This window comes from Lygodium microphyllum, chromosome 18 (assembly GCF_053477565.2).
Source record: "Lygodium microphyllum isolate KBCC chromosome 18, Lygodium_microphyllum_v1.1.10, whole genome shotgun sequence".
Taxonomy (NCBI): domain Eukaryota; kingdom Viridiplantae; phylum Streptophyta; class Polypodiopsida; order Schizaeales; family Lygodiaceae; genus Lygodium; species Lygodium microphyllum.
In genome coordinates, this window is record NC_141152.1 from 24,044,581 (window position 1) to 24,056,766 (window position 12,186).

The window sequence follows — 12,186 nt, forward strand, 5'->3', positions numbered from 1 at the left end:
GAGAGGCCTCTCATGGCGGGTTCGGTCCACATTCCTGGCGTGGATTCACAACCCCCTTGGTTAGGGTTTGGTGGTTCGCGGGGGGTAGCTAGCACCATCCTTTCTTAATTATTCCTTTAGGAAATCAACCACAGCTGAAGCAACCAGCATAGTAACAATTTCTAGGTAAAACATCCCTTTCATTTCCAATCAAGAAAATATCATTTTCTACATCAAGCAATCACTTTGCTTATAAACCACTTGTCCTTAGTAGGATCTCCTCTTACCAAGGCAACTGGCCAATTCACTTAGAAATATCATTTTCAAAACAACCAAGCATAAGCCTTGATCAACATTCCATTTAGAGTCAGCTTTCTAGCCTAGCTTAAACTAGGAGGATATCCACTTCCAATAATCTAAGACAAGATCATTAAAAACAACTCACAAGCACGCGTGTTTAATCACTCAACTTCTTTTGAATCTCTCTTCCCCTTGGGTTTTATCCTAGGGTTCCAAGTTGTGAATCCTCGATTCCTTGCACATCTTTAACATACTTGGTAATCTTTAAAACACATTAAATATATTGCAAGACTTGTCATACATTCTTTCCATCCTCTCTTAGTGCAATGCTATGCAGAATTTTGCCATCAAACTCATCTCCCATGCACAAGGGTCGTTTAATAAACTGACACAGTCTACGATCCTTAACTCCCTTCACATTTAGTCAATGACTTTTTAATCTTAATATTCATGTATTTGTGTGGCTTAAGTACATGAAAGCCTAAATTTCCATGCATTTGTGCATTTGCATGCTAAGAACAGGAACTATCATTTCATGTGTTTATTGTAATCACGGGCGCGAACCATGAATCCTAGATAACTCTTCATGTACTAGATTGGGTGGAAGCTAATTATTTTATGTGAAATATTGTAAAAAACCTATCATTTCATGTGTGTTAACCTATGCGAATTCCAACTCTGCCGTTTTGCATATGCAACTTGTTCCTAGAGTAAACAAAACCCTATGCACAACATCAATCCTTTCATCCCTTCTACAAGAAATAATTCCTTTTAATTTCTAATGCTTAGAACATGGGCTTGATTCATTGTGCTGCATTGGTCGTTCCGCTCGCCCCTCTAGCATTACTAGTGGCTTGGGCACCTATGCTTCCCGTGACTTTCTTCTTGGGAGCCATTCACCTTGCAGAGATTGGGCAGTTTGGACCTTAACGGTTTTGGGTTGACAGGTTCGGAAGAAAAGACCGTTGGATGGGGCCCTTCGCTGAGAGGGTGGTTTGGGTATGGCTCCTTGTAGCTACCCACCAACTCCCACTCCCTCTCCTTCTTCCTTTCCTCCTCTTCCCCTTCCTTCTCTTCCTCTCCTCTTCTTCCTTCTTCTCTTCTCCTTCTTTTCTTCTCCTTCTCTTCCTCTCTCTCTCTTCTCTCTCTCCCCTCTCTCTTCTTTTTCTCCCTTACTCTTCTTCTTCTCCTTCTCCTCCCTTCTCTCCCTCTTCTCTTCTTCCTTCCCTCTTCTCTCTCTTCTCTCTGTCCTTCTCCCTCCTTTGCTTCTTCTTTACTTCTTCTTCTCCTTCTCTCTCTCACCTCTTTCTCTCCTTCCCTTCCTCTCTTCTCTTTCTCCTTCTCTTTCCTTCTCTCCCTCTCTTCTTCCTTTCCTTCTTTTCCTCCTCTTCTCCTTCCTTCTCTCTCTCCTCTTCTTCTTCTCTCCCTCTCCTCACCTTCTTCCTTTCCTCCTCTTCCCCTTCCTTCTCTTCCTCTCCTCTCCTTCTTCCTTTCCTCCTCTTCCCCTTCCTTCTCTTCCTCTCCTCTTCTTCCTTATTCTCTTCTCCTTCTTTTCTTCTCCTTCTCTTCCTCTCTTCTCTCTCTCCCCTCTTCTTCCCCTTCTTCTTATCTTCTCTCTCCTCTCTCTTCTTCCTTATTTTCTTCTTCTCTTCTTCTCTTCTTCTCTCCCCTCTTCTTCCTCTTCTTTTTCTTCTTCTTCTTCCTCTTCTCTCTCCTCTCTCTTTTTCCTTCTTCTCTTTCTCCTTCTTTTCTTCTCCTTCTCTCCCTCTTCTCTCTCTCCCCTCTTCTTCCCCTTCTTCTTCTTCTTCTTCTTCTCTCTTCTCTCTCCTCTCTCTTCTTCCTTCTTCTCTTCCTCCTTTTCTTCTCCTTTTCTTCTTCTCTCCCTCTTCTCTCTCTCCCCTCTTCTTTCCCTTCTTCTCTTCTCTCTCTCTTCTTCTCTTCTCCTTCTTTTCTTCTTCTCTTCTTCTCTCTCTCCCCTCTTCTTCCCCTTCTTCTTCTTCTTCTTCTTCTTCTTCTCTCTTCTCTCTCCTCTCTCTTATTCCTTCTTCTCTTCCTCCTTTTCTTCTCCGTCTCTTATTCTCTCCCTCTTCTCTCTCTCCCCTCTTCTTCTTCTTCTCTCTTCTCTCTCTTCTCTCTTCTTCTCTCCCTCTCCTCACCTTCTTCCTCTCTGCTCACAACCAGTTTCCTGGCGAAATGGGGAGGGGGGGATTCAAATGACGGCCACAAGGGGGGGGTGCCCAGGCTTCCGTGGGCGCAGTCGCTATTGCCGCCAGTGGGGGGGGGCGTTCTGCCGTTCTGCAGTGGGGGGGGGAGAGCTTCCTCCTTCCTCTTCCATCGTAGCCTGGGGGTGGCTATATAGGGGAGGATGTATGGGGGGGAGATGGCGCTACTGCCATTTGGGTATGCATGCCCCCCTATCTCTAGCTCACTCCCTCTCTCTCTCTCTCTCCCCGCCATGCTCACGGTAGGGGGAGAGAGAGGGAGGGAAAAAAATTTCAGGAAATTAAAAAAAAAAACAAAAAGGGAGGGGGGAAATGTTACATTTTCCTAGCCCCATATCATGTAAGGATTGGAGGATTAAAACACCAATCAAGTCTATCATAGGCTTTACCAAAGTCTATTTCAAAGAATAAGAAGTATCATTTACTTTTTTGAGCAGATTCAAAGCCTTCCCAAAGACTATAGGCTTTACCAAAATCTTTTTTAAATAATAGGAAGTCTTATTCCCTTTTTGGAGCTAATTCAAAGCCTTTCAAATGACTATGGAATCAAGAATATATCTACCCTTGATAAATCCATTTTGTTCCTTCCTAAGCCAGCCCCATCAAGATGAGGGATGTGTCTTCTAGCTAAGGCTTTAGCAAAGATCTTGTAACCTAATGATAAGCAGGTGATAGGCCTCTAGTTAGAGAGACAATTCTTGTCATCTCTCTTGTGGATCAATTTGATCACTCCTTAAGTAATGTTTATTAGAAGTGCACCATATTTAATCGATTCTTTCCATACCTACAATAGGGGATTGATTAGAATTTTGTTAAGATCCTTGTAGAACTCATTGGGGAGACCATCTAGCCTTGGGATTTTACCATTAGCCAAGCTATTTATAGTGTCCTTTACCTCTATTTTTGTCATGTTAGAATCTAGAATATAAGCTAATGAAGGAAATGTATGTCTTGTCCAATCTTGCTTTTCTTGTGGCACTTCCTTTTTTGATTATTCAACTAAGCAAGCTTGATTCCTGAATTCAAATCAATGAGTCCATGGAAGGAGGTGAGGTTCAACCAATCATTCTTCTCTTGTCTTGAAACAACTTGACCTTTTACTCAACCATATTAAAGTCACCTGCTAAGATTATGGGGCATTGTATAGGCAACAAGGAGTTTTGTAAGGAAGGAGCCTAATTTTCTCGATTATTAGCCACAATATAATGTGCATGAAGCACTTGTATATTTGAATTACTGAAAGGTTGTAACAATTGTATTGATTTATCATGTAAATCTATAAGTTAGGTTTAATCCTATGTAGCTTATAATGATAGCCTAGACTCCTAAGGAAAAACCATTTGCATACTTACCTTCTTAATTTCTTGTGAGAAAGTGAGTGAGGGTGAGAGTAAGAGATTAAGAACAAGAGAGTGAGAGAGTAAAGGCGAGAGAGTAAGAGGGTGAAACTTTACTCATCTTCTCTCCAAGTACTCTCTCTTACCATACCCATGCTTCTCTTTTGCATGTGGAGGTTAAAGTGTTAAGAGTTGAAGGAGCACTTACTTGGATCGTAGAGTATGCAAAGCGCATCCTTTGTGGGATTGAAAGAAGGCCATGCCACTCACAAGTAAACGAATGTTTGCATTCATATATGAGAGGCGATGTGAAAGATAGTCATTGATTCTCGTGCATTGAAGCTCTTGAAGGAATAAGAGTATGTTCCATGTCCTAATACATTGAGCTTGTGTGGCACAACATTTTAGTTCTGTTGTTGGGACAGACACTACAAGATATAGGCCTTATACCAACGTTTAAAGCGACAAAAATACAAGCAACAAAATTTGCCCCCGTCGTCGCAAAAAGAGTCGTTATTAACGACGCCATAGAAACGTCGGTATTGGCATCGGTAAGTGTGACATTGATAGCGACGCCAATAGCAACGTTTTGCGACGTACATAGCGACGCCAATAGCGACGCGAGCAGTAAAATTTGTGATGCTAATAGCAACGGTAACAGGGATAAAATTTTTTTGTGGCAGGCATAGTTTCTGCACTACTGTGTACAAAGCGCTTGCAAACAAAAAGAATGTATACTGAAATCATAAAACTGATACATGAAATAAATACAGGATCGCATAAAAAGCGATTGTTATAGTCATGACAGGATATCACTAATACATAGTACATGTCTACATAGATCAAGCGACTCAAAAATAAAGGTGTGTGAGCTCCAGGGATCCAAGGGCGAGCTACGCATCCTCGTCCCTCGAAAGCTCGTCCCGCCGCAAAGGAGCATCGAACGGACTTTGCAGAAAAAGAAACAATACATCAGTCCACCATACAATAATGTATTCAAATATCTCATGGTAACTACGAACAAGAAAGATTAGTGACTTACAAGGCCATTGCGTCTATACAATTGGTCGATCAATGCATTGAGATCGTGCCTCTCTGCGTATCAAGTCTCAAGGCCGGTCGAATCGGGATTTGTAATGGACTGCTGTAAAGAAAACAAAATGCTAACAGTTAGAAACATGATTGTCAGTACAAAGAACATTTCAAAAAAACAAACAAGCAAAACAAAAGAAAAACTTACAAAGTCCTCCAAATATGTCTTGTGGGGCCGCCACTCCCAAGATGATGGACCACTCCGGCCTTGAGTCGTGCCCTCGCCGCCTCACGCTATTGACTCCAACGTCATGGAGAATCTGTAGCCTCCTCCCTCAGTCGGCGCTAGTCGTCTGTATCTAGCCACTCGGGCTTTGTAGCCCCACTCTTGATTGCCTTGTGTGCGTCGGATCGTCTATGTGACATGTATGCACGCATGCAATCCATCATCCAACCCGTAGAGAATCTATTTATTGCGGCTGGGACCGGAAACTCCTCGTGCAAGGATGCTACTATGTAGTCCTTGCTCCCCTCGGGTGTGTTCTTCCAATGATCCAAGACGTTGTGCCGAAAAACTTGTTGGCACAACTCTCTCATGCGAGCCATCACCCTTCTCTCCTCATCATTCATGGTGATGGCTCCTGACCTACTATCGACCAGATATCCATAACCCCTAGGAGTCTGCCTAAGATGGGTCCTCTCCCATCTACGTCCACACTCCTGGGCATATCTAGGAGACCCCTTTGCATCCAGTGTACCGACGGGGTAATCTCTCTCGGAGTGGCACCCAAAGGGGTGCCACCTGCTGATGGCTACACAAAAGTCGGAGTAACTGGAGTAGACGTCCCCACAGGTGTGACAAATCCTGGAGGTGACGTAGCTCCAGCTGAACGACGAGACGGAGACACCACATCCATGTCTCCACAGCAGCATTCCCCTGATCCCAATGCACTCCCTCCCTATGGCCCAAGTCGTGAGCGTCGAGATCGTCTGCTCGAAGTCGAAGCATCTGATCGCGCTGAAGCAGATCTAACAGAGCGCCCTGACGAAGAACGAGACAGCTTTTGGTCTGCCATCTCTCTGAATCTAGTGAGCTGGTCTGGAGACATGCGTGCGAAGATATCCTGTAACTCCTCATCGCTTATCTCTCGACTCATCTTGAAAATGTCACCTGCATAGACAAAAAATGATGTTAGAATCATCAATTTAAATCATACAAAGCACAGTAATATAAATCATTTTAAAAAAATCTCACTTAAAATGCATATCTTATGTACCTTTATAAGAGATTGGTCAACAAATTGAGTAAGTGGATGCTCCAAATATGAAGTATCCTATGGTCCCATGTTAATCTCCTAACACAACTCCGCATACACTGGAAGGTTGATAGACATGTCACCACACAAGAATGAGTCCGCATCGTTCTCAAAAAATTCTTGGACTCCAGTATTTCCATCATTGTTAGCCGATGCTAGCTCCAAGCTTTCGATGGCCTCCACCCCTTGCAATATCGACCCCTCTATTTGCATATTATCTTCATCTATGCTCGGAACATCGCTTTGATCATATACTCTTGCACTTCGGGGAGTTGAAGGTATAACATACCACCATCGAGATTGTCGGGGGTTTGGATAGAAGATTACCTGTTCATAAACACGTACAAGAGAGTTCAAACCATTGTGACATAAACCATGTCGTAATACAATTAGCAAGCAAATGACTCCATGCACCTGTTCACAATGGGTTGGCAATACAAAGGTGTCACGTAAATCCGTCCATTTTTTTTCGGAACCTATTTCGAGAAATCTAGATGGACCTCGTCGAACTGTTGCTCCAGCTCCTCCAAGTACCACATTGAACCACTGCACATTGAATAGTATCATGGAGAAGCTACGGTAATCCATCGTAATAATACTTTGCAAGTTCCCAAAATACTCCATCTCATCCACAACCGTGTTTGGATCCGTTGCTCGTCGCCGGCTCTCTTGCTCGAACCTTGCCATGACACCACAGTCCATTGTGGATCTCATTTTGTCAATACGCTCCACGCGAAAATGCCGTCTGCACGACCATGTTGCACTATATATTTTGTACTGTACAGTGAAACACTTAAATTAGATATCGCATATAAAATTTAGATACGACATATTCTAAACCCCTCATCACCTTTGGACTACATCCCCTCGAGAATTCCCACTCCTCCATTGAGATCTCTGTCCCTTCGCAAGATGCTGCGGTCAAGGCTCCATGCAACCATCGCGTTGACATAAACCGCGGCATCTCCTCCATGCCTTCGGGATATCGAATCGGTCGATGACACATACTACGTCGGAATTCAGCTCGCGCTTCCTCTCGATCTTGCCTTGCAATCTGGTACTTGGCGAGCCACGTCTCCATGGAGGCATGGTGCAACATACAAAAGCGATTCACCTTCTCTTCCATTGAGGTATCCATTCTTTTTTCTACTCCATTTCCAACCACCACATCTCCAATCAGTCTATCATCATCCTTCAGCGACCATAGCATTTCATTGTTTGGTTCCACCGTTGGTAGCCATTGTGAAATATGCACTAGCACCTCAGACACCAACCAAACTTCGGCCATGCTACCTTTTGGCCAAGCTTGTTGTCGCACAAAGCCTTTCAGGGTTTTCATGAAGCGCTCCAGGAAGAACATCCATCGCGTATGGACAGGTCCAACAATCTCCACTTTGTCCACAAGATGCACAAGAAGGTGGATTTGTATCGTGAGATGCTAGTGGGCAGGTATTTCTCAAAGAGACAGACTGTCTCCATTGCTCCCCGCCTCGCGGATTCAATAGAGGATATCTTAATCTCTTTCTGTGAGATCCATTGCACCAAAGTCGACAACTTGTAAATGGCCCCGCGAATTTCTGGAGTAAGGCATCCTGCGATTGCGATTAGTAGTACAAACTGCCACAAATGAGAAAGCATTACGAATAATGGCCACATTTCAAATAGCAAAATGCCCACGCTAATTACAATCCATTTGTAGCACAAACCTGACATATCTTATGCCAATCATGGGATTTTAGCCCCGATAATTGGTCGTCTTTAGAAAATGCGGACTTGAGAGAATGCATCATACTCGTCGGAGTGCGGATAGACTTGATTACTTGCTTCACAATGCGCTCTTCTTTAGTGGACAAAACCCAAGGAGCACGAGGAAGCTGCGCGCGACCATCAGTACTCGATTGTGGCCAAAGCGCCTCCATCTTACCTACCTCCTTCAAATCCATTCATGCCCCTATAGTGTCTCTCTTTCCTGTGATGTGGTCCCATAGCAAACTGCCCACATTCTTGAAAATATACATGGGATCCAACAAGTGGTTGACTTGTAAGTGGGTCCAATATGGCAACTCGTAGAAAACTGAGAACTGCCGCATTCCATTTGGATGTGATTCTACGTGGACCATTTTCAGCTCATACCAGCTTGCGGCGTTCATACATATTGGAGGTCATCCAAGGAAACCTTCCCTGAGTTCATGATCCTCCGATAAGAAAGCAGCGTGTCCTTGATATACCATCTCCTTCATGGTTTGTGACCTTCGGGACTATAACTGTGGTCTGCACAATGGACATGCATGATAACCTGAGGTAACCAGACCTGTTCCAACACCATGACCTAGTGAATACTCGATTGAATGAGATAAAATATAGATATTACCAGCGAGAACAGAGGCCTGCTCACCTGAGCACTCTCCCAATCCCGAAAAGTCATGCATTGTCCACATGAGAATGGCTCGAATATTGGATGACCGCCAACCATCGCGCTTGCTCATATCTTGCACAGTGACCCCCTCCTCCCACAAAATCTTAAGCTCATTGACTAATGGATGGAGATACATGTCCATATTTTTTACTTTGTAGCAGCCTAGGACGAGCAAGCTAAGGATGAGATGTCATTTTTTCGCAGAAAGCCATGGTGGGATGTTGTAGTTGACAAGGACTATAGGCCACACACTGTAAGAAGTTGAGCGCACGAATGGGTTCATGCCATCCATTGCGAGACCGAGCCGAAGATTCCTTGGCTCTCGCGCAAAGCCTGGGAAGGTAGAGTCAATGTGGCTCCATGTGCGCGAATCCGCTGATATTCATTGAACTCCATCCGTGGACCTATTATGCGCATGCCACATTGTCAAGCTCGCCATGCCTGACGTATGAAACATGTGGTTTATGCAGGGGATGAGCGAAAAGTGTCTGAGAACTTTTTGAGGGATGGTTTGGCCTTGCAAGTCCTGTTGATACATGTGAGCACCATACTTTGGACATGTCTCCATAGTCTCGTATTCTCCTCGAAACAGTATGCAATCGTTGATACATGCATGGATGTTATTGTAGTCCATGCCAAGTTTCTGTAAAACCTGTCATGCATCATCACGAGACTCAGGCATGGTATTTGTAGGTGGTAATATATGATATTTCAATAATCTAAAAAAATCATAAAATACCTTGAAAAAGCACAAATGTTTGTAATAATAGTGTCAAAAAAAAAATCAATAAAGCCTATGTACAAGGTACCTGAACAACTCGGTCACACTCATATCGCTCCACCCGTATTTTGCTTGCACACTTAAGAGTGCAAGCAGTGTCTTCAACCGAGATACTCGACACCCATCATATAATGGTATGGATGCTTCCTCTCTAAGCGGATCAGAAGTCTCGACATCCATTGGAATCAATGCATCAATCATTGCCTCCATCTCAGGCTCCAAGATTGTAGGTAGGTCTGGAAGCTGGTTGTCTGTCTCCTTTGGCATTGACGGTATAGATTGACCTTGTGAGTGGTGGATTGGCTCAAGCACTCCATCCATCACCTGCCCACAAACTCTTCTAATTGGCCGCAAAGGGTGCACTCCCCCTTGGGACGAGACATCACCTCCCTGGATAGAAAATTTGCCAGCAAGACCCAATCTTATTGTATATGGTATTCAATTAGCTTGCGAGTACAATGCATGATTGATATTAACTTCAAATTACCGTTTGCTGAAAATCCGCAATCGCTTGATCAATGATCTCAGATTGAAACTTGCCAAATCGTCGTACGTGTTCTATAGACAATTGGCATTTTCCTCTAATTGCCAACTTGCATTGAGAGCAAGGACATGGGACACGCTGATTAAGATACGCCTCGCGATCTTGAACAACAAGACCTTCTTCGTTTTCCATCTTGTCTACGTTACAACAAACAATTTAATGACTTGTAATATAATTTGGGAAAACGAGGCTCAAATGTATAGCTTTATGGAGATGTATATCAAGTTGCAAGTTGACCATAAGCTCTTGCTTGAGAGGTTTTAGCCTCTAGAAGAGGTTGAGAAGCAAATTTTGAAAAACATTGAGGTTGATATTGATGCATCCATGGTGTTGAAATCTAAACTTCAAGATATAAGAAATGCTTTATTGATTGATGTAAAAAATGCATGGGACATAGTAGTTGAGAGATTTATTGATGTTATATCTCGGCCATATACCATGCTCAAGGATTTGTTTGTCCCGATAGATAATTATTCATTATTGTAGAAAAAAAAGGCATTGGTTTATAAGGTTCATGAGTTGAAGACTAAATGTTTGGACTTGACTAAAAGATTGGATAATGCCTTAGATGCTAAAAGGAAAAGTGATGAATATGTTACTTCATCATTGCAACAAAAAGATTGGTGACGAGGATGCTATGATTAATGAAGTTCTTCACGAGGTGAATATAGAGTTGAAGGGGGTGGAACACGATTCTTCTTTGGGATTTAGTGGTGATTAGTCAATTATTGAGGTGTCTTCTTGTATGGCCATTATACATTGTATACCTAGCTACGGTCTCTAGGTTATGTACTTTGAGTATCTTAGAGGGGCTCTACTAGGATTACTTATACAACTGTACTAGAGGGCTTTGAGTATAAGTAATCCTAGTCAACAAAATTTATGAGTATCATTGAGGATCTCTTAGTCTAATAATAAATCAGTCTTAACAAAAAGCATCTTAGTAATGTGGTTTTTTTGTCCTAGGTCCATGTATAAAAATTAATGCCATCTATGAAATTTATCAACTTTTATTGTAATGATTGGAAGACATCAAATGCAACAATGTAATACAAGGTTACCATGTCAAAGACAATATCAAATAGTAAAAATGTTTGTGCCTGTGTGGGGGTGTGTGTGTGTGTACCATAGTTATAAAATTTGTTCTAATCAATTATACTCATAGTCATAACATTTGAAGAAAATATCCTATGCTCAATTTAAGGGATTCTTCTTCTATGGCAATACTTTTGGGTTCATTTTGATGAAGTACCATAATGACCATTAGCTAGGGGATCATTTTCTTTTAGTCCTTTCGTTGACTAGTTGGCATGATTACTAATTTGTTATGCCTATAAAGTTAATACAAAAACAAGGAATTATGCATATCACAATTAGATCCTCTACTTGGACATTATGAAGGATATGACCAATTTTAAGCCATCTTAAAGAGTCACCAATGTACGTGGCCCATGGTAAAGCACATTGCATACCATTATCGATAAGTCTATTATCGTGCATCTTAAATCTCCTAATTAGACTTTATAAAGTGTATGACCAATTTTTAGCCCTCTTAAGGAGTCGATGTAATGGTACCCATAAAAAAAGCAAAGTGCATACCATTACCATAATCATGGATATGTTATCGTTCCAATATATACACACACAGGTGGACTACATCTTGAGTAGACAAAAGCTATCCATTTGAGTAGACATACATATCCATAAAGCTATCCATTTGAGTATACATCTCTTTCTCTTTCTCTCCCTCTCTCATTTCCTCCCCCTCTCTCTCCCTCTCCCTCTCTTTCTCTCTCATTTCCTCTCCCTCTCGCAATATATCCTAACACTCTCCAAAAGCAAAAGGGAGAGGGAGAGAGAGAATGCACTCTCCCTCCCTCTCCCTCTCTCTCTCCCTCTCTTTCTCTTTCTCTCCCTCTCTCATTTCCTCCCCCTCCCTCTCCCTCTCCCTCTCCCTCTCTTTCTCTTTCTCTTTCTCTCTCTCTCTCTCTCTCTCTCTCTCTCTCTCTCTCTCTCTCTCTCTCTCTCTCTCTCTCCTAAACAAGCAAAAGAGAAAGTGATTTAAACCTTAAACAAGCAAAAGAAGGAGAGAGGGAGACTCATCGATGAGATATGGCGACTGTGGGGCGGCTCCTCTTCGTGATGAAGGCTCCTCCTCTCCTTCGCGAACAACGGCGGCGGCGGTGGCAAGTCTTTTTCCTCTCCTTCTCTCACGACAGTCGCTCTCTCCCTTGCTCTTGCTCTCAAAACACAAAACGC

At 42.8% G+C, this 12,186-nt stretch overlaps 1 protein-coding gene across 4 annotated transcripts; it reads right to left on the reverse strand.

The window, feature by feature from the left end:
* Positions 1-4,614: 4,614 nt before the first annotated feature.
* LOC148020683 (uncharacterized) lies at positions 4,615-10,916 on the reverse strand. Of its 4 annotated transcripts, none has more exons than XR_015694739.1 (5): positions 9,871-10,916; positions 6,148-9,773; positions 5,079-6,041; positions 4,881-4,979; positions 4,615-4,786 (listed from the first exon to the last, which is right to left on the reverse strand). XR_015694739.1 is itself a non-coding variant. In XM_087699429.1 (5 exons), the coding sequence occupies exons 1-2, from the start codon at positions 6,898-6,900 to the stop codon at positions 6,226-6,228; spliced, it is 588 nt and encodes a 195-aa protein (XP_087555555.1). In that variant the 5' UTR covers positions 6,901-10,916; the 3' UTR covers positions 4,615-4,786; positions 4,881-4,979; positions 5,079-6,041; positions 6,148-6,225. The 4 variants fall into 4 exon arrangements, 1 of the variants encoding a protein (XP_087555555.1); XR_015694741.1 differs by having other exon boundaries at positions 6,148-8,497; positions 8,582-10,916; XM_087699429.1 differs by having other exon boundaries at positions 6,148-6,513; positions 6,601-10,916.
* Positions 10,917-12,186: the final 1,270 nt, after the last annotated feature.